The following is a 25,199-nucleotide window of genomic DNA, read 5'->3' as shown; positions in this document are numbered from 1 at the left end:
GAGAGAGAGAGAGAGGGGGCAGAGAGACAGAGAGAGAGAGAGTCAATTTATCTTTGTAGAGGAAGAACCTCTGTTTTAGAGTGACCTGCTCTGGAAAGGCATCCACTGGCTCCAGACCAAATTGGGAGACAGGACCAAGTCACCCTTATTGAAACTAAGTGAACGGTTGCCCCTCCCTTCCCCACCTCTCTCTGGCCTGGGCATGTCTCGACGAAAGCAGCGGAAACCCCAACAGTTAATCTCGGACTGCGACGGTTCCACCGCTTCTGAGAACGGTGGGTGTCCCAGGGAAAGATGAGAAGGGGGACCAAGCTCAGGAAAGCAGGCTAGCAGCTGGGGGAGAGCACCTGGGAGGTGGGCAGAGGTTGACATCCAGTAACAAGGTAAGAGAAACCTGGTCATTTTTGATAAGAGCAGGAGTTAAGAAATAAGGCTTGTGGGTTTCTGGGGGTAACCTGGGGTTGGGAATGGGCCCCGGCTTTCCCTGAGGTTGTTTCTCTTTTTGTTTTCCTGTTGTTTGTCTCTTGATGAAAATGGAGTTTCCAAACTGGCTCTGTCTCTCCCCCCCCCCCAAGAGTTTCCCTTCATGTCCCCTGTGCTGGCTGGTCTTTGTGCCGTTGCTAAGTAACGTCCTCAGACCTGAAGACTGTCTCTTAGGGGTGGGATTTTTCCCCCTTTCTTTATGGGGAGTTGGGTTGCAGGAGAATGAGTTGGATAAAAACGTGCGTGTTCCCCTGAGAGGGAGGAGAAAAAAAGTTTCTCATTGTTGAATTGAGAAGAGATCAGAAGGACTCCCCCAAGGGAGAGTGCCTATCTATGACAGTGGGAATCAGACCTGGCTTTTGGTGTGTATCTGTGTCACTGGGGTGGATGTTAGAGGAGGTCAGGCAGTGTAAGTGGTTTAGACTTGTGCAACAAGGGTTACTTCGGAAGAGTCTGGATAGGAAAAGTGGGGGAGTTTGCAAATCTAGTTGCTGATGTAGTTTATGTAGAAGTGAATACGGATATGTATATATTTTCACATTAGCCACAATTATAGAAAAACCAAACAAACTTTGATTTGGGGAAATCTTTTCTGCTAAATAACTAAGAGCTTTTTGTTTTGCATCTTTTCTTTATTTTTCCAATACTCGTATGTGTAGGAGCAACTATTACTATTTCTACATTATGAATAGAGAACTAAATTCAACAGATATTTTTTTAGGGGCCTACTATGTGCAAGGCATTATACCATCTACAAGGGAGATTATAATTCTCAATCACACAATAGGACTAGATGTTGCTGACCTAACTTCCTGTCCCAATGTTCACATCAAAATTTACTAAAATATTTAGTGGGAAGAACTTCTGTTTGGTTTTTAAGGTTTCTCTGATGATTTACTGAAATCATGACAGAATCTGGTGTTTTGGCCCAAAAATCATTTACGGCAACCATTATGACACGATATAACTTCCCCTACTATAAGAGGGAAATGAATCAAGAACAGAACTCAGGAACTTTGGTGAGTTTGACTTGAGTTTATAATATGGACTCCATGGGGGGAAAAAGTCTTCTGGAGCACTATTTAGCAAAGAATTGAGTCTGAAAAACCCTGGCACTATTCACAGGTTAAACTCCCCTCCCCTCCATGCTAGCTAAAAGACCTACGGGTCACATACATCAGTTCACAGTGGGCTTCTGAGTGTGGAACAGCCTTCCTTGGCAGACAGATTGTGGTTTGAGTGAACTGAATTTTTTCAGGCTCTTATGGAAGGCCCAATTCAGATGTTCCAAAATTTCCTAGAATCCTGCTGTGTCTGTATTTAGTAGTAGAGTGGTTATGGCTTTCTACCAATCCTACGCCAAATTAGTCCTTCATAGTGCTGCTTCTAGGCAGGTTGTTTTTTCCCTATGCTCTACAGGAGACCTCCCTGGGAGGATAGGAATCATTTCACAGCCCAGCTCCCCTGCTGGTTCAATCGTGGAGCGATGCTGAACCCCTGGAGTCAACCATAGCCCTTCTTCTCAGATCTAACTCACTCTCAGTACCAAACAGCTCAAGGAAAAACCACTATTACCAAAAAGCGTCGTAAAGAAGTCTCCACTGACTACCCAGCGTGGAACTTTTAGCTCTTTCCAGTTGTTTCATTCAGTACACCTTGGATAGTGGAAATGTGTAGATGATGTCACATAAAGCATCACCACAAGGTATGAAATAGGAAATAACTCCATTCCTAGGATCGTCTTTGATTAAGAGAAGCACAGAAATACAAAGTCAGACAGACTAAAGAGCAGGGAAGGGATTGCACCAAATTACTGCGATTTATCTAAGTGCTTTCTCTTCAGAATCACCTAAACATGAACAACTGACTGCTCAGTAACACAATAAATAGAGGGCTGGATCTGGAATCAGGAAGACCTGAGTTCAAATGTGACCTCAGTTCCTAGTTGTGTGAACCTGGGCAAGTCATTTGACTTCCACTTGTCTTAGTTTTCTCATTTGTAAAACGGGGATAATAATAGCATCTAGTTTACAAGGTTATTGTTAGGATCAAATAAGAGAATTGTAAAACCCTTATCATGGTGTGCTACACTTGATAAACACACGATAAACACTGCATAAATGCTAGCTATGATCGTTATTATTTATTGATACTGTGATATTGATACTGATCAAGTTTGCTAAGGGTTTTTTTTTTTCCTTATACTTTATAGAGGTAAATCCTGTGAATTCTACTTTCCAAATAAATTTTAAACAAGAGGTCATGAGCAGCTTGCACGAAGTAGATCAGTTTTCAATGATGCCAAATCACCAGACCAAGTTCCTCAGAATTCTGGATTCTTGTTGCTTACTTTTCTTCACCATTACAAGAAAAGTTCTGAATTCTTGTTACTTTACAAGACACGGGGCAAGTGTCTGGTTTTCCTATGAGATACTCCAACCCTGCACACAGATCTTACTCAGAAGAATCCAGTTCTCTCTGAAAGAATCCAAATGGCCCTTTGCCCTAGAATAATGCTGCATAGATTTTTCTGGGTTCTAATTAAATGCAATGGATGCCTTTGCATTTCATAATATTATCATCAGGATTTAGTTTACTATCTCCACAGATTCTGCCACAACATTGAGCAATCAGGCCAGACAGAAACATAAGACCTAAATTCCAGGTTTAGGCAGGACAGATAGACTTGGGAAGGGAGGGGATGGAAGGAAGGAAAACAAGTTTTGGCTATAACATAGGAAGTAGCATGGTACAATGGGAAGAACAATGAACTGGGATCTGCCATGAAATAACAGGGTGATCTTGAGAAAATACTTTTTTCCTCTGGTCCACAGTTTCTTCCTGTAAAATAAAGGATGAGACAAAATGATTTCTAAGATCACTTCAAATTAAATATATATTTTATATTTATTAACATATAGACACAGTATATACAATAGAGAGATAAGACCGAGAAGATAGAAAAACAATATATAGGGGTAGCTAGTTGCCATGGTGGATAGAGCACCAGCTCTGGAATCAGAAGGACCTGAGTTCAAATTTGGCCGCAGACACTTATCTCTTCCTGGCTGTATGACCCTGGGCAAGTCACTTAATCGTAATTACCTGAGCAAAAAAAAAAAAAAAAGAAAAAGAAAAAGAAAAAAAAGGAAAGAAAAACAATATATAGATTGCTATGAGAGAGATGAAGTTGAAAGAGAGAGAGATCAGGGTGTCCCAAAGTTTAATGTCATTTTTAAGTTATTAAACTATTGGAAAATTGTGTCATTAAAGCTTAAAATGACATTAAGGTTTTTAGGACACTTTGCATATATTACATATGTATATTGATCTTACTAGGTAACTATTATATAGTGCTTTATGTTTTGCAATGTTAGCTCAGTCTCCCCCTTGTTTTATATAGTAAAGGCTTCTTTGTATTTATATGATTTTGAGGCTGTTAATTTTAGAATACTAATTTTTTCTTTCATCTTTTTTTCTCTCCCCAGTAACATCTTTCCCCTAGTGACATTTTCTAGCTTTATGAAAGCCTTCGTAAATCCCAAAACAATTTGAGAAATACCGAGTCTTTTGACATACATGTGAAATTCCTGTCCTCAGAGTAAACATCAAGAAAGCATTTTTAGTGTGTTATTGGGAACATGGATTTTATCCTGGTTCTTTTTGTTTCCCATCAAGCTCTGATACATACCCATGACCTCAAGCTTATCCATTTTCAAGTCCTTGAGCCTTGCCCATATTACCTAATATCTTGGGAAAGTAAGAATTGTGGGGAGAGGTATTCTTCTACCCTTTCTTTTGCCCAAAAGTTCCTGCTCAAAACACCAACCAAAAATAGTAAATGTTGCCATCGAGGATGAAAGTGAAATAGCTCACTATGGGGAAACTTCAGAGAAGAGATTTATCTTTAAGTTAGAAATCTGCATTAGAGAATGTAAGGGATGAAACTGGAGGGAGGTAGGGTAGGGAATATAGAATAATACAACTTGAAAGAACTAGAAACCCAGTTATGTAATGAGAGAGAGAACAAACAGGATAACAACCAACATACTTAGAGGTAACATGTAGAACACAGTCAGCAAAGGGAAAATATACAAAAATCAGTGTTGACAGCTTTATTCGTTTTACTTTCTAAAGGAAACATATTTTCTAACTATTCAATTCTAATGACTTAACCAAATAATTAGAAATATCATAAATCATAGAATTTACAAGCTCAAAGCACATTGATTCTATTTCCCTAACCCTGCCTCACAGCCTCCCAATCTCAACCATCATTCCACAAATGGATAATCTGAGAGATTCCCCCCAGAGGGAGAAAAGGACTTGAGATGATACATCCCAGTACTAATGGATTAATGGCAGAGCTGGCACAAAGACTCAAGTCTGGCCAGAAACTTAATGGAAAAACATCCCATCATGTATGGTCATGGACTTGGACATGGTAAGTCACACTAACAAACTGTGTGACTTTGGACCAAACATTTCTTCTTTCTGGGGCTCAATATTTTCAATAGAAAAATAAAGGGGTTAGATCTGTAAAGATGCCATCAAACCCCATCATAGGTTCTGATAGCTTATGTTTCTTTGGCTCTCTGGTTAGACCACAATTGTTTCCAAGTGCCAGAATTAACTGGAAATAGACTTATATTCTTGAGTAGAGTACCAAATTTCTTCCTGCCAAAAAGGCATTTTCTAAAAGCACAGCTTTGTATGTGATAAAAAGTGTGATGATCCTAAGAATCACAATATTGTATAATGTTAGTTTAGAAAAGACTCTAAAGATAGATATATATTTTTCCATCAGGACAAGAGTAGGAATGGCTTTTTCCAATCTGTGACCGCAAACAGGGCCATAGGTATAGATTGTGGCAGATGGGGGAGAAAGAGAAACAGACAGAAAGAGAAATTAGGGAAGTGAGAGGAAGCTATACTTCTGAAGGACAAAAAGTTGTAGAAGCTACCCGTTCGGTATAAGATTTATTCTGTATAAACTTAATATGTGATGTGATTCCAAGGGCCTGAAAATTGTTCCCCTAGTACCACCCCCCCCCAAAAAAAATCCCCTATTTACTGATTGCTGTTTGAAATTCCTTTAACTTTGGTACAATTAGAGATAAGTAAGGCTTTAAGAACAAATACAGCTGAAAAAGGTGACCCAGGGTTTAAATACTCACCAAAGTGTAAACGGCTAAGATCTTTTTTCCAAGGTCTTTAGCTTGTTGGGAGAGAGAAGAGCAAAGGTCATTGAGTCCTTGTCTTGGAGGGAGAGTAAGAGGAGATAGGAATGGGAAGAGAGGAAGAAAGGAAATTGGGGGTGCTGAAAACAACCTAAATGACTTCATAATTTTGACAGGGGATCCAATTATTTATTGTTTTCTCTCTCCAAGTTTCCTTTATTGTTTCTTTAGAAGTTTGTTGGTAGCTTCTCCTACATTTCCCACCAGGCATAAAAGGTCCCATCTCACCTTTCCTTCTCTCCTAACATTCTCATCTAAGCTCAAAACAGCAAATGAATGGGGGTGAGCATGGTTAAAGAACCAAAAAGGGGTAACCTTCTAAGTTCCTTTCTAGATTAAAACGTGATTTCTAGGTTCTAATGCTAAAGTTATTTCTTTTTCCACATAATCCCGAGTGACTTTTTTCACCTTATCTGTTAAATAGGGATACCATCTGGTTTTAACTTATTTGTGTTTGGGTTTCCATTAGTGTCTGTTTGGCTAAACCGAGGCCCCTCAGGGAAAGAAAGTTCCTACCCACCCCCACTGCCCAGCTCCAAAATGCTGGGAAATAGTGTTTCTCTTTACAAGAAGCTGTTGATCCATCACCTTTCACCACAGGCTAAATTTACCTTAAAGAAGAACACAGATCAACTTACAGATCAGAAAGCAAGTTGAGTTAAAAAGTAAGAAAGGAGACAGTGTTTCCCTGGAGAAGATGAAAAGAAAAGGGTTTCTTTTTTGTCAGAAGACTTGGCAAAAACAGCAACCTGAGATCAAATATTCAATGCTAATTAACAAACGCTCAGTAGAGGGCCTCCATCTGACTTCCTTTCCTTTACTGACTATAAAGAGCAAATGACAGGTGGTGGCCACATAAGGCAATTTCTCTCATTTTAGCAAAGGAGGGCAGGGTCATTATGCTTCAAAAAGCATCAGACTGGCATTAGAAAACCTGAATTCTAGCTTTAGTCCCACTCAGTTGCTGTGTGACCTTGAGGAAGACCCTTAACCTCTCAGAGCTTCAGTTTCTTCTGAAAAATGTAGTAGACTGTACTTATCCTTGGATTGAATTTCAGAATTGAATAAATCTTTTTTTTCCTATCAATATGGTTCCCCATATTAATCCTGGAAGCAGAAGACTATAGCACCAATTAGGGGGTTTCACCTTGAGCACATAGGTATTAATAACTATCTGAGATCCTCTGAACAAAATCATTTGAATCAGATGGGCTTGATCAAGAAACCTGTATTCTAGTTCCCTGTCTGCCATGAACTTAACTGTGTGGTTATAGGCAAATCATTTTACCTTCTCAATTTCCCTGGCTGTAAGAGGAGAGGATGGAAGTGGATAGGGTACTCCATAATCTCTACTTGTTGAGTTGTGTCTGATTCTCTGTGACCCATTTGGGGTTTTTCTTGGCAAAGATACTGGAGTGGTTTGCCATTTCCTTTTCCAGCTCATTTTGTGGATGAGGAAACTAAGACAAACAGGGTTAAGTGGCTTGCCCAGTGTCATGCAGCTAATAAGTATCTAAGGCCAGATTTGAAATTAAGAAGATGATATTAAAAAAAAAAAATTAAGAAGATGAGTCCCAGCACTCTATATACTATACCACCTAGTTGTCCTCATGATTTCTAAATCCCTTCTAATTCTAAAATCTCGTGATTCTATGGCTTGAAAACAAAGCAACAAAACCCTATCATTCAAAGATCATGATGGGAAAGAGGTTTGGTATCATTTAATGAAACAAATAAAAAAGTAAGTCTTTACAACTCTGAACCTGAGTTTAAGTCCTACTGCTGACAAATACTGGCAAGTGGCTTAATTTCTCTGTGTTCTGGATAATTCTTAAAAAGACCTGAAGTTTGAATGAAGATGCTGACCTACACTGGTAAAGAGAATTTCTTTACCCAGGAGTTCCAATGAAATCAGAAGTGTGCTCATTGTCCCCAGTAACAATTCCAAATCCATTGGGACTTCTAATAGAGACATGTCCTAAGTACTAGTCTCACCCAATTTTAAGGAAGCATTATGAGAAATAATACAACAATACTGTAATGATGTTCTGGTCTTTACACATTTTATTATGATCATTATTACTATATTGATATGCCTACCAATCAATAGTAAATTAGCTCTATGTCTCTAGGAGACAAGGAAAGCAAAAATAATCCCTCCCCTCAGAGAACTCTCTTTCTAATGGAAAAACAACATGTAAATAACTAGGAAAACCTGAAGGCAGGAAGAACTAAGTTCAAAATTTACCTCAGACACTTTACAAATTGCGATTACAGGCAGGTCTCTCAGCCTCAGTAAACCTATTTCCTCATGTGTAAAATGGGGATAATAATAATAGCTCTATCTCTCAGGGTCATTGTGAGGATTAAATGAAATAATAAGTATAAAACATTTTTGCAAATCTTAAAGCACTATTTGTGCTAGATATTATTATTATAAGATATAAACAGAGTAGGTAGAAGGTAATATGGGAGGGAAAGGCAACTAGTGCTGGAAGTAATGGGAAAGGCCACCTGTAAACGGTAGAATTTGGGTTGAGTCTTAAAAGGAAACAAAAAGACAGAAGTATGTTACCACACATGTATATACTTCAGTGTATAAAAGATTTATAGTTTCCTATATGTGAGTACTCCCTCCATCTAGATAGGTTTGCAACCTATGTGATTCAATAAACTGTTACAATTAGCATTATATATTTCTAATGTATGTCCTTTCAGGGCCCTCTCTCCCTGCATCTGTCACCCACATAGGAAGACCAAAAATCCTTTCTAAAAACACAGGTCTGAACATGTCACTGTTCCTATTCCACAATCTGGGGTGGCTCCCCATTGCTCCTAGGTCAATAAAAACTTCTCAGTTTAGCAATTAAAGAGCTCCTTTTCAAACTTAGGTCCCATAATTCTCTTTTGCACTTTCTACATTCTGTGCAAACTGGCCTCCTTTGCTGTTTCTGAATTGGGCTTTCCTAACTTTATGCCTTTCCATGTTCATGGCATGCATTTCTTCAATTGTGCCTGTTAGTGAACCAACAGTAGTCCCTCCCCCCCCCCCCCCCCCCCGCAAAAAAATCATTGTTTTCTTCACCCCAGGGAGGAGTCTTTTCAAAATTTCCACAATATTTGGCCTATATCAACAAGACTTGTGTTCCTCAGATATAGCTTCTGAGAGCCCAGGATCACTCTCCCTACCGCAACAAGTTATAGAACTTTTATGAAGATTGCTTATCACAGAAGCCCCCAAATTCATGATATTCAACACTAAAAATAAGATTTATATGTTTTATGTATGTCACTGAAGATTTTTCCTTTTCTTATCCTATTTTCCCTCCTCTGTATATCTGTCATCTGAAGACCAATCTAGCCAAGATTGCTCTCTAAATGAAGTTTTTTGTCCAGTTACTCACAATATACTTTTGCTTATTTTTTAAAAAAATAAATCTATTTACTTTACACAATCTATTTCTCCCATTGTCCTCTCCCATTTAACAAATAAAACAAAACATCTCATCATAAACATGTATAACCTAGCCAAACAAAATTTCACACTATGACCCAAAATGTATGTCTCCCTGAATTTTAAAGAGGTGAGGAAGGAGGGCAAAAGATGCAGTGAAGGGAGCTAGTGTTTCATCTTCAGGCCTCTGGACTCGTAGATTATCATTACATTGATCAGAATTTCTTTCTTTCATCCTTCAAACATCTTTCAAAGTGTTTTTTCTCTACAGTAGTGTTGTATAAACTGTTATAGTAGAATAATGTTTTCTAATATAAAAGAAACTAATGATACTGAAATACAGTTAACATTTTTTTTCCTAAATGCATAGACACCGGGCAATAAACCGTGCTCTGAAACATGAAAGGGCTTGCAATCTACTTCTGTGAAAAGAATATGCACACTGAATAAATCATGTGTCTTTTGAAACAGTAAAATGTCTCATTTTAGTTTCCAATATTTCTTTTGATGTAGAACAACTATTATTATCTCCACTTAGTGAGTAAATTGTGACAACTACTATTATCTCTATTTAATGACTAACTCCAGGGATAAAGTAGCATGAATAAAATCATACTCAAAAATTTAATTCAACAAACATTAAAGGCCAACTACTTAGGTTACAAAGATGAAAGACAATTCAATTTCTATTCTCAAGAAACTAACATTCTGCTTGAACTGGGAAAGAGGGATGGGAAGGGAAGATATGTTAATGATTTATTCTATATTCAACTTGATCTGTGCCACCTATATCTAGTAAAATGGCAATCTATCATAGACCAACCTTTGAAAGTTACCCAAGGCTCAGAGAGACTACTACATATGCCATGTAGCTTGTAAAGAAAACATTTGTCACGATACTATAACGGAAGTGACAAGATGTAGGTGGGGAGGGACACATTTATCAATAAATATGAAACCAGGTAGAGGATAAATGGAACAACAACAAAAAAAGTGGGGGGGGTTGTCAGACAAAGACAAACTCCATTAGGAAACTTGAAGAGAGAAAACAATTTCAGCAGGAAGGACTAGGAAGGGTAGGATTCTGAAAGATGATGTTGGAGTACTTATATGGTCCAGGTACTGGGGCTGACCTGGGCAAATATGTAGAGGCATGAAAGAGATTTCTAGTTCAGAGAACTGCTTCTTCATCTTGGTTGCAACTCAGCTTTCAGAATCTCTGCGATCATTCCCATTTCCTCCTCCAAATTTCTTTCTAAAGCAGATTCGTAACCTTTTTGTATTATGGACTCTTTTGTCAAAGCCTACAGGACCTTTCTTCAGAATATAATAATTGAAAGAAATCCATAATTGAAAGAAATGAAAAATTTCATTTAGAGGTTAGTGAGAATAAAGAAGCAATTTTTTCCATCCATGTTCATATACCCACTAAAATTTATTCAAAGATATCTTGGGAGTCTGTGCATGCCAATTTTTTTTGGGGGGGGAGCTGGGGTTAAGTGACTTGCCCAGGGTCACACAGCTAGGAGGTGTTAAGTGTCTGAGACCACATTCGAACTCCGGTCCTCCTGAATTCAGGGCTAGTGCTCTATCCACTGCGCCACCTAGCTGCCCCCAATGATGCCAATTTAAGAACTCCTGTCCTACTCTGGATTACAACAAGATGTTTAAAGGGCTCTTCAGAGGAAATGGGCCTACTGAAACCAGGTGCAAATAAACTAGACCAAGATGCCTGCCCTTAATTAGGGTTGATTCCAGAAAAAGCAATCTGGATCAGGATTTAGGCTCCTTACACAATAGGCTAAAATGTCTCAAGTAGAAAGTTGCAGGAAGTAAAGGAAGAAACTGGTTAATTTTGGAAGCAATTAGCTTCAGGAATTATGCAAAGCCATTGGCCACCTTTGTCCATTACTTCATCCTTTAGTGTGGGAGGTGCCATAATTCTAAAAAAAAATCCCACTGTTTCCATTATTCCTATCTTTCAATTTCTGTGGTCTGTTATAGATCTTTTAAGGGTAGGATCTACCCTCAGTATTTTTTTTTAGTAATCAAGTACTGGGGGGGGGGGGGAAGAGGAGGGGGAAGCAAAAAATAAACTCCTGTCCTAGAGAAAGGACAAAGGTATAATTCTTCACACATGTAGACCTGATGGTCGCTTCTTCTGCCAATGATTTTTTGTGCATTCTGATTTTACCCAATTCCTATCCCCCCAGATAGGTTCTCAGGAATTTCTTTACCACCTGAAACCATAGGATCTGCTTCTTCTCATCTATATCTGTCCTAAAGCTATAATAAAGGGTCTAACATCAGTTGTAGTAAACATAAGACTCCTCTTAGCCAAAACTTTTGCCATTAACCCACCATGTCTTTGGTTGCAACTGGCAAGTATAAAGTGTCCTGAGTAAAAGAAGCTATTTTTATTGTTCATTGGAGGTTAGGAAGTTTAAACTGTGACTGAAAGACTGTGACTTATGAGTGAAAACATAAGCAAAGGCATGGACATGAAATAATGAAGCATATACAAGTTCAGTTTGACTGAAAGCTAGGATAGGTATGGATGACTTGTATAAGAAAAGATTGGAAAGATACAGTGTAACTAAACTGTAGAAAGCTTTGAATGCGAGAATAGTAGTTTAACTTGTTCATTAGGTAACAGAAACTACAAGTCCATATCTATTCATAAAGCAGATAAATCTTATGCTGTATAAAAACTGTCACAGGGAGGGGAGAAGAGAGACTAGATTTATTAGGAGGCTGTCGTAATAATCCAAGCGGGTAGAAAGTAGGACCTGTGCAGCGAGCTGGTGGTAGTGAGAATAGAGAGGAGGCAGATGAAACACATTACGGAAAGGCAGATGAAACATATAAGAGAAGAAAAAAACCTCAGGACTCAAACTGACTGGCTCCAAGAAGTAGAAGAGGGGGTGATTCAAAGATATCGCCACATTTTCTAACATTGCTAGGTAGATAGTGCTAGTAACAGAAATAGTCAAGGGAAAAAAAAGGTTTCAGGAAAGATATGAGCTTGGTTTGGAACTGGAGTTTGGAGTCCTGGGAGAAAACTCAGGTTCAAATACCCTGTTGGCAGCTGAAAAGACAGATCAGAAACTCAGAAGGTCAAGCCTATAAAATGTAGAACTGAAAATTATCTGGATAGAGAATACCTGAAGGTGGAGAGAGGGGCCTGTGAATGTAATTGCTAAAGAGGTAAGAGTGGAGAAAGGCCATTGGGGGAACACTTTAAGGAGTTTGAAAAAGGGATGGTGAGATCTTCGTGGAAATGCTGCAAAAAGAATGACTTCACAAGGTAACACAGCTGGTCTCAGAGCTGAGATTTGAACATCTATCTTTTGATTCTTGGGGCAGGGCTCTTAGTCACACAATTTACTGTCCATGCTCTAGAGCCAGCTTCTTAAGTGGGGGTCTCAATTACATACTGAATGCAGGGGTTGCAAAATCATGATTTGTTATCAGTAAATGTTTGATTTGTATACCTATTTTATATATCTATACCTGGGTAATGTAGAAATTTCTTGAGTGAAAATAGATTTCGAGTAGAAAAAATTTAAAAAGCCTTGTTGTAGAGGGTAATTTTTTTTTCAGTATAAATGATCTCTTAGATCCCTTCCAACTTGAAAATTTAATGATTCTAATAAGTTCCCTCTTGAAAAATACTAGCAATTTCTAGAAACATAGGCAGAATGTATAACACAGAATTCAGGAATCACATAATCCAGCCAAATCACTCCTTGGTCCTTCGGCTTTCTTTGCCTTCTGCTGTTTTTTATTGTCCAAAGAGAGAAACAGGCCCTACGATTCTCAGAACTTTCCAGATCAAAGCTCTTCCCTCAATAATTATCTTAATATCTTCCCAGACTCAAGAATAAAAACTAAAACTACAAAGAATAAAACTAGTGGATGGGAAGTTGCTTGCTCTGGAAAGCTGGCTTACTCGGGAGCTTTTCCTGGGGGACTGCAGGATTTCTGCACCCGGGGATTCTTCAGGGAGAACGCAGGGGTCCACAAGGAGGAAGTAGCAGTGGCCCTGAAAAAATCACTTAGAGCTCTACCCTCAAGGGAAGGCTGGCCATCATTCTTGGGGAAAACAGTCCCCATGGGAATACATTAATGGAGTATATGCATTGTTTTTCTCCGGAGATTTCTGGAGAAAATAGTCATCAGGTCCAGGCCTTCCTGGTTCATCAGATCCTTTCTCGAAAGAAAATGCGATCAGTGCATGGAAGTCCTTTAATAAGTAAGGCTGTGTCCGCATGCGTTCCGTAGTCTTGTGGTCAGCTCATGACCTAGGAAAGGAAGGTAAGGAGGTGCGGATGGCCGGCCCTGGGAGAATGAAAGGTCTAATCCAGGATCGCCCCTAATCATGGGGACACTCCTAATTTGCTGGGCTCCAGGCCCTCACAAGGATGCTCTCCTCCGAACTACTCCTCCCCCCCTCCCCCTCCCCGTACCTCTAGCAGCCCCGACCCCTCCTTCCTCGCGCCTCTCCTCCCCAGAGGCTCCTCCCCTTTCCCTGCATTCTCCCTAAGCAGCTCCTCCTCCTCCTCCTCTCCTTGCTCCGCCTCCCCTTCCCCGCTGGTCTCCCCCGCTCCCCTCGCTCCTCCCCGCCCCCCTCGCCGTAGCTGCTGCGCTGCTGCCGAGCTCCATCTCTGCAGTCAAGACGCCTGGGTGCGGAGGCTGCCGCAGCTCCCGCGGCCGCCGCCACCTCCTCCCCTCCCCCACTCCCATCCCCATTGTCCCCCCAGTTCCTGCACCCCCACCATGGCGCACGAGGCCGGGAGGAGCTCGCGTCCCGGGGGACCCTGCGGCGAGCTGCGGGCTGAGCCCAGAGGTGCGGTAGGAGCTGGGGCCCGGGGAGGGGGTAAAAGGAAGGGAAGGGAAGGGGCGGGGGAGGGAGGAACGGGAGGACTAGATAACGTTTGCTAGAGGAGGGGGTTTGCGATCGGAGGGGAGCTCCACGTCCAGCTCCCTGAGGCCCCTGCCCCGCCTCCCTTCTCTCCCCCCACTTCCCTCCCCCGTAGCTCCTTCCACCCTTTCCCTCCTCCCCTTCCACCCCTAACTGCGGAGATAGCGCTTCCCCCTCCCCCACCTCCCGGCGCCTCCGAGGAGGGATGTGTGGGGTATCTCTTGCCTGACTGTAGCCGTGGTGGGGTCTGTACTAGCGGGACGGTATATACTCCCCGTCAGGTGGGGGCAGAGGGGCGGGGGCGGGGCCGCACTACTCCCTTTTGCCGCTGGAGTGTAAACCATCCCATCCTTCAGCTCTCCGCCCCCCTCAGCTGCGCTGAATGGATTGTTAATCAGAGCCCCTTGTCTTTCTTCTTCCCGCACCCCTCCTCACTCCCTGCCCATCCCCTTTTCCTCTTTTCAGGTGACACTGGCGACGAGGACCAGCCCCAAGTCTGCGCCAAGTGTTGTGCCCAGTTCACTGATCCCACTGAGTTCCTCACTCATCAGAACGCGTGCTGCACTGACCCCCCAGTAATGGTCATCCTCGGGAGCCAGGAGAATTCCAGGTCAAACTCCTCCTCCTCCTCTTCTGAAGCTCGACCAGAAGGCCAAGACAGCCCTCAGATCATGGACACGGAGCACAGCAATCCACCTGATCCTGGGCCCTCGGCGCCCACAGACACCAGCTGGGGGCCGGAGCGGGCCCGAGAAGAATCTTCAGACCACTTTCTCATCACCTCCACAGGAGCCGCTTCAGCTGGGGGTGGGGGGGGGCTGATTTTGGCCAGCCCCAAGCTGGGAGCAACCCCTTTAGCTTCGGAGTCTACCCCCGCACCCCCTCCACCGCCACCTCCTCCCCCTCCTCCTGGAGCAGGTAGTGGTCATTTGAACATCCCCTTGATACTTGAGGAACTGCGGGTCCTGCAACAGCGACAGATCCACCAAATGCAGATGACGGAGCAGATCTGCCGTCAAGTGCTCCTGCTGGGGTCCTTGGGTCAATCGGTGGGTGCTACTGCCAGTCCCTCAGAACTCCCTGGCACGGGTGCAACCACATCTTCCAAGACCCTGCTACCGCTCTTCAGTCCCATCAAACCTGGCCAGGCAAGTAAGACACTTACACCATCTTCTTCCTCTTCCTCCTCTTCCACCTCTGGGACAGAAGTACCTAAGCCAGCTTTCTTCCACCTTTATCACCCACTGGGGGCACAGCACCCCTTTTCTAGCAGTGCGGTGGGGCGAAGCCACAAAACCACCCCTACTCCAACCCCTTCCCCAGCACTGCCAGGCACCACAGACCAACTGATCACGTCTCCCCACCTGGCATTCCCTGGTACCACAGGACTGCTGGCAGCGCAGTGCCTGGGGGCAGCTCGGGGCTTGGAAGCAGCATCTTCCCCAGGTCTTCTGAAACCGAAGAATGGTAGTGGTGAGCTGGGCTATGGAGAAGTGATGGGCCCCTTAGAGAAGCCTGGCGGGCGACACAAGTGCCGCTTTTGTGCCAAGGTATTTGGCAGCGACAGTGCCCTACAGATCCACCTTCGCTCTCACACAGGTGAGAGACCTTACAAATGCAATGTCTGTGGCAACCGCTTCACCACCAGAGGCAATCTCAAGGTCCATTTCCACCGCCACCGAGAGAAGTACCCTCATGTACAGATGAACCCACACCCAGTCCCAGAACACCTGGACTACGTCATTACAGGTAGTGGTCTCCCTTATGGCATGTCTGTGCCTCCAGAGAAGGCTGAGGAGGAAGCCACCGCAGGGGGTGCAGAACGTAAGCCACTGTCAGCTTCGGCCACGGCACTCACTGCCACGGAGAGCCTCACCCTGCTCTCCACCTCCGCGGGCACGGCCACAGCTCCAGGGCTCCCAGCCTTTAACAAGTTTGTGCTCATGAAGGCAGTGGAACCAAAGAGCAAAGCGGATGAGAACACCCCACCTGGAAGTGAAGGCTCGGCTGTTGCTGGAGGAGCAGAAACCGGTACGGCAACTAGGATGCAACTGAGTAAACTAGTAACATCTTTACCTAGCTGGGCCCTGCTGACCAACCACTTCAAGAGCACCGGTGGCTTCCCTTTCCCATATGTGCTAGAGCCCTTGGGGGCTTCCCCTTCGGAGACCTCCAAGTTGCAGCAATTGGTAGAAAAGATTGATGGCCAGGGAGCTGTTGGGGCCGTCTCGACTGCCTCAGGGGCCTCTACTGCCTCTGCCCCTGCAGTGTCTTCTTCGCCCTCCTCAGGCCCCAACCAGTGTGTTATCTGCCTTCGAGTGCTGAGTTGTCCCCGGGCCCTACGACTCCATTATGGGCAGCACGGCGGAGAGAGACCCTTCAAATGCAAAGTTTGTGGTAGGGCCTTCTCTACTCGGGGCAATCTTCGGGCCCACTTTGTAGGTCATAAAGCTAGTCCAGCTGCCCGGGCCCAAAACTCTTGCCCCATTTGCCAGAAGAAATTCACCAATGCTGTCACTCTGCAGCAGCATGTCCGTATGCACCTGGGTGGGCAGATCCCCAACGGGGGCACCATGCTGCCTGAAGGTGGGGTAGCTACGAAGGAAAGCGGAGCCGAACAGTCTGCGCCACAAGCGGCAGGAGTCTTCTCACAGCAGCAGCAGCAGCAGCAGGCACCGCCACCACAGCAGCAGGGATCCCCAGAGGAAGAACTGTCTGAAGAAGAGGAAGAGGAGGAGGAAGAAGAGGAGGAAGATATAACAGATGAGGATTCCTTGGCAGGGAGAGGCTCGGAGAGTGGTGGTGAGAAGGCTGTTTCCATGAGGGGGGATTCAGAAGAAGCATCTGGGCCAGAGGATGAGGCAGCAACCTCAACAGCAGCAGCATCTGGAAAGGAGATGGACAGTGGTGAGAATCCAGCCCAACAACCTTCCCTGCCTTTAGCTGTCAACCTGGAGGAACCTCAGCCCACAGAGCATGGAAACAGTGAACCTACAGGAGGCGTTGAGGGGGATGGACAAGCAGAGGGGAATAGCAGCCCAACTTCAGTGCTCTCTACAGAAGGAGAAGTAGTCAGTGCTGTCATAGCAGAGGGGCAAGGCATGCAGGAGGCCAGAAGGAAAGAGCATGGGGAGAGCATGAGCAGCAGCAGTAAGCGGTCCTGTGGGGTATGTGGCCAGTCCTGTCCCAGCCAGGCAGCCCTGGAGGAGCATCACAAGGCCCACAGCAAAGAAGGTTCACTCTTCACCTGCAGCATCTGCAAGCAGGGCTTCCCTGAGCGGGCCACCCTCAAGAAGCACGTGCTGCTGGCACACCACCAGGTACAGCCCTTTGCCCCCCATGGTCCTCAGAATGTACCTTCACTCGCCCTGGCCCCAGGCCATTCAGCCTCAATCTCTACACCAGGCTTCTGTCCTTTTGGTAGGAAAGATGACCCTGCAATCCAGTAAACCCTCTAATTATACCTACTGCTTCCTGAACCAAGGAGCAGAGGGTGGGGGCTCCATAGAAGAACCCTTATGATTTTACCTGCCCCTTTATATCAGTAACACATGGGGCTCCCTAATACAATTATATCCCCAAAGATCCTCTCCAGCTCCCCTATGCATATGAGATCGTGGTATCTGCAGGGGACAGTTCCCTGTGGAATTTTTCATTCACCCGTCCATCCTTGTGAGGAACACAGTTCTCTAAAAGGCCTTCTATTCCCCAAGGGGAACCCTCTCTAGCTTCTTCAGGGGTGAACCTTCCCTCTCCTCTCTTCCTTTCCCTTTCCCTTCTGGCAGGTGCACCTGAGCACCCACGTTTGGAATTGCAGCCCAGCCCGAAGGGGCCGGCATCTGTCCCTGGAGGGCCCCATGCCCCTCCTCTCTGGTGGCCGGGTCAAGCTACAGGACTTCCTTCCCCGGGACGTCCCTGCCCAATTGGTGGGGGTGGGCCCCCTATCTTTCTGGAACCAGTACACAGCTTTCCTGTCAAGTGGCCTGGCTTCTAAACCCCCGGGTTCCAGCTCCACCTCTACCACCACTGCTGCCCTGGCAACACCTGCCCTGTTTGGTCCAGGAACTGTGTCTGGGAAGTCATCTCCAGCAGTAGGATCCAGCGAGGCCAAGAAGACCACCCCCCTCATATTCCAGCCTCCTGCATCCAAGACTGTACCTGAGAACCCAGGCAGAGAAGAGAAGTAGCAAACTGCAGTGCCCCTCACCCTATTCCGGAAGGTGCCAGCAATTTGCAGTGGTTCGTGGCTTAGCACGGTGGGATGAGAAGACATGAAGGGTATGCTAACCCACAGGTCCCAAGAGCCACATTTCAGCAAAGGAGCCTGGTTGGTGGGTATGGCAGGACATACCAGCCTGCCTTCTCCTGACTGTGGCCTCACAGAGGCATTGGAGAATGGCAGCTGCTCATCTTGAAGCTTTCCCAATGTAGGGCTTGGGGGGTGCAAGTTTGACTCATTTCTGCAAGGAGCAGTTTAGTTGAGGGTTTAGGGTGGGTGGTTCATGGACAGGGACATGAGGGTAATAAGAAGAGCATTGGACCTGGTATGAACTCTTGTCATTCTGGATTTGGGGATATGTATCTGAAGGAGGGAATCTCAATCCAGATTGGACAGTTCTAGAGAATGTCTGACTGTAGTAATGACACAAGGTGCAACAGTGCACAGAGGGCAGTGTAACAAGTCCCCTCAAATTGGTATGTTTCCAGTTTATTAGATTTCTCCCCTTCCCCCTGGATCCTAGTTTTCTCCTAATACCCCTCTTCTAAGCTCTTCCTCTTCCCCATGGACCATGGACCAGAGCTTGTGTCTTCAGCACTCTCTGGCTCTCCCAGAGACCCAGACTTTGGAGACCAGCTCCTGGAGGTGTATGCCCTTCTCCTTCCTCCTGTAACAGACAAGATGTAGTATTTACTCTTAACATAGGATCATGTGGAAACGACCTCCAGAAGAGGAGTAGTTACCAGGAGTCCTGCCGTCGAGGGATGTGAATGGCGGCAGCTTCTTTAAAACTGTAGGTCCCAGAGATTCCTAACATAGTGAAATATGCAGGGCAGACAGGGGAGATATTAGTGTCTTTCTCTCCATCATTAAAGGTGTTTTGACCAAGCATTTGTGTTGTTTGCTCCTTATGACTCATATTGTTTAGCACAAGCAGTCTATGCGCTATACCACTGAGCTCTCTCCTCTCCCCTTCAGGCCTCCAGTTCTTTGCCTGAATTGAGCATGTGGTATTAATGTCGTGTATGTCCAATCTTAAAACCTATTGGGAATGTTCCCTCCCTCTACCTTAGCCTTAAAAGATAGGAAATTTTCATTCTCTGTTCTTTCCCATCTTAGGTGTTTTCTTTGCCATTATACAAACCTAGGACCTTCTGACACTTCACTCTGAATGGAATGGGGGCTTCCTTATTATAGTTATCTGATTTCTCCCCAAACCTCCAGTTGTTATCAGGTCAGCTAAAGGAGCCCAGAAGGTGAACTGATTCTCTTATTTCTTGAAATAAAGAGATAGAAATAAAAAAAAACAAGCAAAAAAAAAAAAACTCTATGAAATTATGTGAAATAAATTAAGGAGATAAATAAGTGGCTTTACTCCTACTGCTTCCTTAAAAAATAATGTGATATCTTTGAGGCTATTGAGTGGGGTAGAGGGCTGAGGCATCTCATGGCCAGGATAAAGTAGATATTTTCTACCCCAGTGTCAGGGGAAAGTCCAAATTCTGATTTGGAGGAATTATTGAAACATTTTTTGACTTCATTGCCTTGCTTCTCCAGAGAATCTCCAGGTCTCTAAGTGGGCATTTGAAATACACTTCAGATTTAAGTAGGAGCTCCTGTTGTGAGGCCAGCTCCAAAACAAAGGGGAAGGAGGTGAGTAAATCTATTCTTTGCTTAAGCTCCGGCAGAAGTAATGAATAGGTGTTGGATTCCAGTTGGCCTCACTGGAGCTGTATTAGTTCTTTTAAAAAATACAACTGGTGAATGGAAAAGACCAGGAATCTCATGAGATCCAGAATAAGGAAATGGCTCCTGTCCCTTTAATTTCTGGCAAAACTTTGTATGTCTCTTGTTCCTTTCCTCTTTCATTCTCTCTAAGGAAGGATGTGGGCAACAACATCTTCCATTCTCTCTACTTTCCCCACTCCCATTGGTTACAGATAATGTTATTTAACTAATTAAACCTGACTTGCCCTCTGTTGAGGTGCCAGCTCTCATGGTAACAGCTGTCTGTGAGGCTTCTATTGATGGACACTTCCTTACTTCAGGTCAGTTTTAATCCCACAAAGCTCTCTTTCTGCCTCCCCACCCCCTCTTCCACTGTTCCATTTTATTTTTCTCCTCTGTTTGCTTCTTCATTCTTCAAGCCATTTTTCCCCTCTTCACTCATTCTCTTCTTCCCTTCTACTCTGTCTTCTCACCCTCTACTATTATTTCAGTCCAATCCTTTTCTGTATCTTCAGCTTTACCTTATTCCTTCTCTCCATAAGTTACTTATTTTCCTTCCTTCCCCCTCCAGCTCCTCCTTTCTCACACTGAGTTTTTGTTTTTTTAATCTAGTCAGCTCTTTGGAAAGTGTATGTTCCCTAATTTAATGGCCTGGGTGAGTGATTGACTAAAACTTACAAAGCTTACATTGTTTCTTATCTATCCAGAGAATCTTTTTTTAAAAATCAAATAATCAAAATTAAAAATCAAAATAATGATACACCATATAATGAAGAAGCAGGGTTATGTCTTCAGATGGATGTGTTTAAAAAGAAAAATAAATAAGGACATACACTGTAGTTGATACTGGCACAGTTGTAAATAATTCTATATGCTACAGAATGGCAAAAATAAGATAATGAGTAGCTCCTGAGGAAAATAGAAAGAGCAGAAAACAGTAAGACCTCTATAACCCCTTATTGGGGCACACCTATCCTGGCTCCTGTTGCTCCAGAAAGATAGATGATATTAATTCAGAAATATGTTTCCATGGATTGACCTTCCCCTTTATATCGTACCCACTCTAGCATTCCCATCTTCAGGAGATAGCACAAAGCAATGAAAGAGTACTGAATTTGGCATTAGGGAACCTGAATTTTATGCCACTCACTACCCATGTGATTTTCAGTCACACACTTCTCAAGGGTATTGGACTAGATGGTTTTTACCAATTCTTCAAATTCTAAATCTTTGCTCCTATGATGAGCATCTGCTCCAGACAAAATTGCCTCTTAAAGATTCTTCTTTTCATCTAAAACTACTAAATCTTTGAAGAAAGATAAATCCCCAGTATTATATTTTCTTTTTTGATGAATCTATTCCCGAGATTTCTTCCACCATTCACAAAAACCCCTTCCTTAGAACATATTCGCTCTCATTGCCTTCTAGCCTTTGAATTAAACAACAAACATGCATTTAGCTCCTGCCATGTGCCAACCACTTTGCTAAGCACTGGGGACACAAAAAGAGGCAAAAGGCATATTTTGCCCTCTAGAAGCTTACTATCAAATGGGGGAAGACAATATACAAACAAATACAAAACAAGATGTATACAGGTTAAATAGGAAATAATTAACAGCAGTTTGGGGAAGGCTTTCCTGAAAATGGGATTTTATTTGTGATTTAAAGGAAGCCAGGAGTTAATAATTGGAGTAGAAGATGCTAAGTGTTCCAAGCCTGGGAGACAGCCATCGAGAACACCTGGAGCTGAGAGATGAAGTGTCTCATTTGCAGAACAGCCAGGAGGCCAATGTTACTAGATCAAAGAGTAAACTGAGGAGTAAAATGCAATAAGACTGGAAAGGTGGGAGGGACTAGTTCATGTATGGTTTTGAATGTCAACAAAATGTGTTTGTTCTTAAATGGGTGATAGAAAATCACTGGAGTTTATTAAGGGTGTTGAAGGATTGACATGATTGGACTTGCATTTTATAAAAAATCACTTTTTTTAGTAGCTCAATGGAGGATAGATTAATATTATCTATAAAATAGTGACAATAATAGCACTTACCTCCTAAAGTGATCAAATGAGATAATTTTTTAAAAGTGCTTTGAAAACTTTCAAGAGCTATTATTATTTTCTTTAAAAAATTTTTTTAAAAGTAAATGACCTGTGTCACTGTTTGCCATGTTTTTGAGAATCAATAATATAAAAGAATTAGGAAAGAAAAAAGAATATATAGTACCAGAGAACTGAGAGTATATATGCTAAAGGTGAGAAAAATAAAAGTTTAAGGTCTGTTATTAGTTTGAGTGACCAAATGAATGAAGTAGAGGTAAAGATGGTAAAGGCGTAGCTAAGTGGCACAGTGGATAAAATATTGGGGCCTTGAGTCAGGGGAGAATCATTTTCCTGAAATCAAATCTGGCTTCAAATACTATCTGTAAGACTCTGGATGAGTTGCTTAATCCTGTTTGTCTCAATTTCCTCATCTGTGAAATGATCTAGAGGAGAGAGTGGCAAATCATTCATCTGTATCTCTGCCAGGAAAAGCCCAAATGGAGTTAAGAAGAGTTGGACGTGACTGAAAAAAGATGGAAAAAGGAATAAAAGTGAATGGAGTAGATCTTTGATTGCTTGGAGCAAATGGAAATATTTCTTGATCAGAAAAGGCCTGATATGAAATCTTTCACGGTACCAAAAGAAGCAGCATGAATAAATGCTTTGAGGGAGTCAAAAGTCCAAATGATCATGGAAAAATCATTTAACCTCTATGAGCCTCTGTTTTCATATATGTGAATAGGAATAGATTGGCTGTTAAGATTTCTTTCCAATTTTATATAATTCTAAAACCTCTGGTTGTAATTTTACAATGAACTATATTTAGCTAACTGTCCAGAAAAATCTCGTTTTCTTAGCTTATCCCACATCATTGTAAACTTTAAAGTTGCATTTATTATTATCAACCATACAATTTTCCTATAAACATATAAATTCATATAAAATGGTAGAATGCCATTTGTCACCAGCAAGGAAAGATGTCTATTTTAACCTTAGACCTCTGGGTCAGTTCCCCTTTCAGTATGGAAATTTCAACAAGAAGGAACAGATACCTTCGTTTAATCCTCTCCCCTCCCCCATTTCAATATTTCTTTCTTTTCCTTATTTCTTTCTTTCTTTCTTTTTTCTTTTTTTTTGCTGAGGCAATTGGGGTTAAATGACTTGCCCAGGGTCACACAGCGAGGAAGTGTTAAGTGTCTGAGACTAGATTTGAACTCAGATCCTCCTGAATTCAAGGTGCTCTATCCACTGCGCCACCTAGCTGCCACCTAGCTGCCACCTAGCTGCCCCCTATTTATATATTTCAAAAGACATTTGCCCAACTAAGAAACCTAAGTTCAGAGACTTTGATGGAACAAATTTTTCTTCCCAACATTTCTCACAATATTTTTGAAATTTCTCTCAAATTCTATGTCCCTTCCTTTCCATATTAAATACCATTAACCAACCTTTAAGCCCTAATTATCTGATACCTTAACTACTGCAATGCTTTAATTCATCAAATATCTAAGCTTCTTACCCTTTGCAAGATATGGTGCTTATTAAATGTGCACAAAGAAAGATACAAAAGGAACTACTCTCAAGAAACTTGAAATCTAAAGGGTAGGAGGTAAAAAGGAAGAGGTTAGGGAGAAAGGAAATTCAAAAATAGCTATCACACAAGGAAGACTGGCAAGTTTTAAAGAGATGTCCAAGCTGTGTACGGATATAAAATTAAGTATCCATGTTTCTTCATTTTTCTCTGACAATCCATTCTGGACCTCCTGGACAGATTAATCTTCTTGAAACATTGCTCTGATCATATCATTCTATTAAAAATATTATTTCACATAGCCTAAGTAAAATCCAACTACTAAATAAAATTCAAACATTTCAGTCTACCATCCAAAGCCTTCCAAAATACCTCTGTTTTTCAAGTCCTTACTTTTATAGTTCTTTCTTTACTTCTAAATGGAAATCTCATGCTTTAGTCATTCAAGAATAGTGTGTTCCCATACAAAATCTCTTTTCCACTTTTAGGCTTTGCTCACACCACATCCTATTCCTAGTACTCATTCTTCTCACATATTTACCTACTCGAAGGAAATGCTAGTTCTTCAAGCCACCAGCTGAAGTGCTAAAACACTAAATCTTTCAAATGTTTATTTGCTTTTTTCGTTATTACATGAACATTCTTTCCCAAAGTAGCTAGTTTATTCCACCAATATGATACTTTTTGCATATTCAATGTAAAGCAATTCACCTATTGATGGTCTATGATGTTCTATTAAATACAATTAAATCCTGTACTAGGTACCATGGGGAACAAGACAAAAAAAAAAAAAAAAAAAAAAGTTGAGGCAGCTAGGTGGCGCAGTGGAGAGAGCACCAGCCCGGAAGTCAGGAGGACCCATCAGACACTTAACACTTCCTGGCTGTGTGACCCTGGGCAAGTCACTTACCCCTAATTGCCTCAGCAAAAAATAAGTCTTTTCCCTCAAAAAACTTATATTTTACATAATACCATGAATTGTTCTTTCCCCTAGTAAGTACACTGCTCACAGAGTGTCTCACACAGAGAAAGATTTAATGTTTATTGAATGAATGAATGTTAAAATAAATACTCCAGTGGAAGGTGGAAACTAAAACTCACCAGATACCAGATTTATTGAATAATTACTAAGCTTTTTTGAACCGTGTGGCATAGTTGCTCATTCTATTTAAGAGTCATCTTCAAAGTCACCAAAGATCCTTTATTTACTAAGGCTCATGTCTTCTCAGTTCTTATCTACACCAACTGGCTACCCCTCTCTAGTGTTTGTGACACTGTGCTCCTTCTCAATCTCTGCTGCTGATTTACCCAGTTCATTCCCACTGATTGTGATGTCCCCCAGGCTCTGGCCTGGATCCCCTTCTCCTTCTATACGATTTTGAAGGGCAATCATCAGATTTCATACATTCAATTATGATCTCTACGGAGAAGATTTTTCACATAAAATTATCCAATCCTAATCTTTCTCCTGACTTACAGTCTTGAATGGCCATTTGCCGTTGGACATCTCAGATGTCTCATAAGACATTTCAATCACAATATATCCAATATCAAACCCATTATCTTTCTCCAAAACTGT

The 25,199-nt window shown here is 42.5% G+C and overlaps 1 protein-coding gene across 3 annotated transcripts; it reads left to right on the top strand.

Annotated features, from left to right (window-relative positions):
* SALL2 (spalt like transcription factor 2) lies at positions 1-19,211 on the top strand. Of its 3 annotated transcripts, none has more exons than XM_074294211.1 (3): positions 1-275; positions 14,567-17,421; positions 17,887-19,211. In XM_074294211.1, exons 1-3 carry the CDS (start codon positions 203-205, stop codon positions 18,286-18,288), a joined length of 3,330 nt encoding a protein of 1,109 aa, XP_074150312.1. In that variant the 5' UTR covers positions 1-202; the 3' UTR covers positions 18,289-19,211. The 3 variants fall into 3 exon arrangements, with proteins under 3 accessions (XP_074150312.1, XP_074150314.1, XP_074150313.1); XM_074294213.1 differs by having other exon boundaries at positions 247-383; XM_074294212.1 differs by lacking the exon at positions 1-275 and adding an exon at positions 13,779-14,026.
* The last annotated feature ends 5,988 nt before the right edge of the window (positions 19,212-25,199 follow it).

Source organism: Sminthopsis crassicaudata, chromosome 2 (genome assembly GCF_048593235.1).
Source record: "Sminthopsis crassicaudata isolate SCR6 chromosome 2, ASM4859323v1, whole genome shotgun sequence".
NCBI lineage: Eukaryota > Metazoa > Chordata > Mammalia > Dasyuromorphia > Dasyuridae > Sminthopsis > Sminthopsis crassicaudata.
The sequence above is the reverse complement of the archived record's forward strand: the minus strand, read 5'-3'. Positions and strand labels throughout refer to the sequence as shown.

Bases quoted from the DNA above. Each gene is read 5' to 3' on its own strand.
- SALL2 (XM_074294211.1), top strand. From the start codon at position 203: ATGTCTCGACGAAAGCAGCGGAAACCCCAACAGTTAATCTCGGACTGC. The intron at 276-14,566 runs GTGGGTGTCCCA...TCCTCTTTTCAG, and splicing joins TTCCACCGCTTCTGAGAACG to GTGACACTGGCGACGAGGAC. The intron at 17,422-17,886 runs GTACAGCCCTTT...CCCTTCTGGCAG, and splicing joins TGCTGCTGGCACACCACCAG to GTGCACCTGAGCACCCACGT.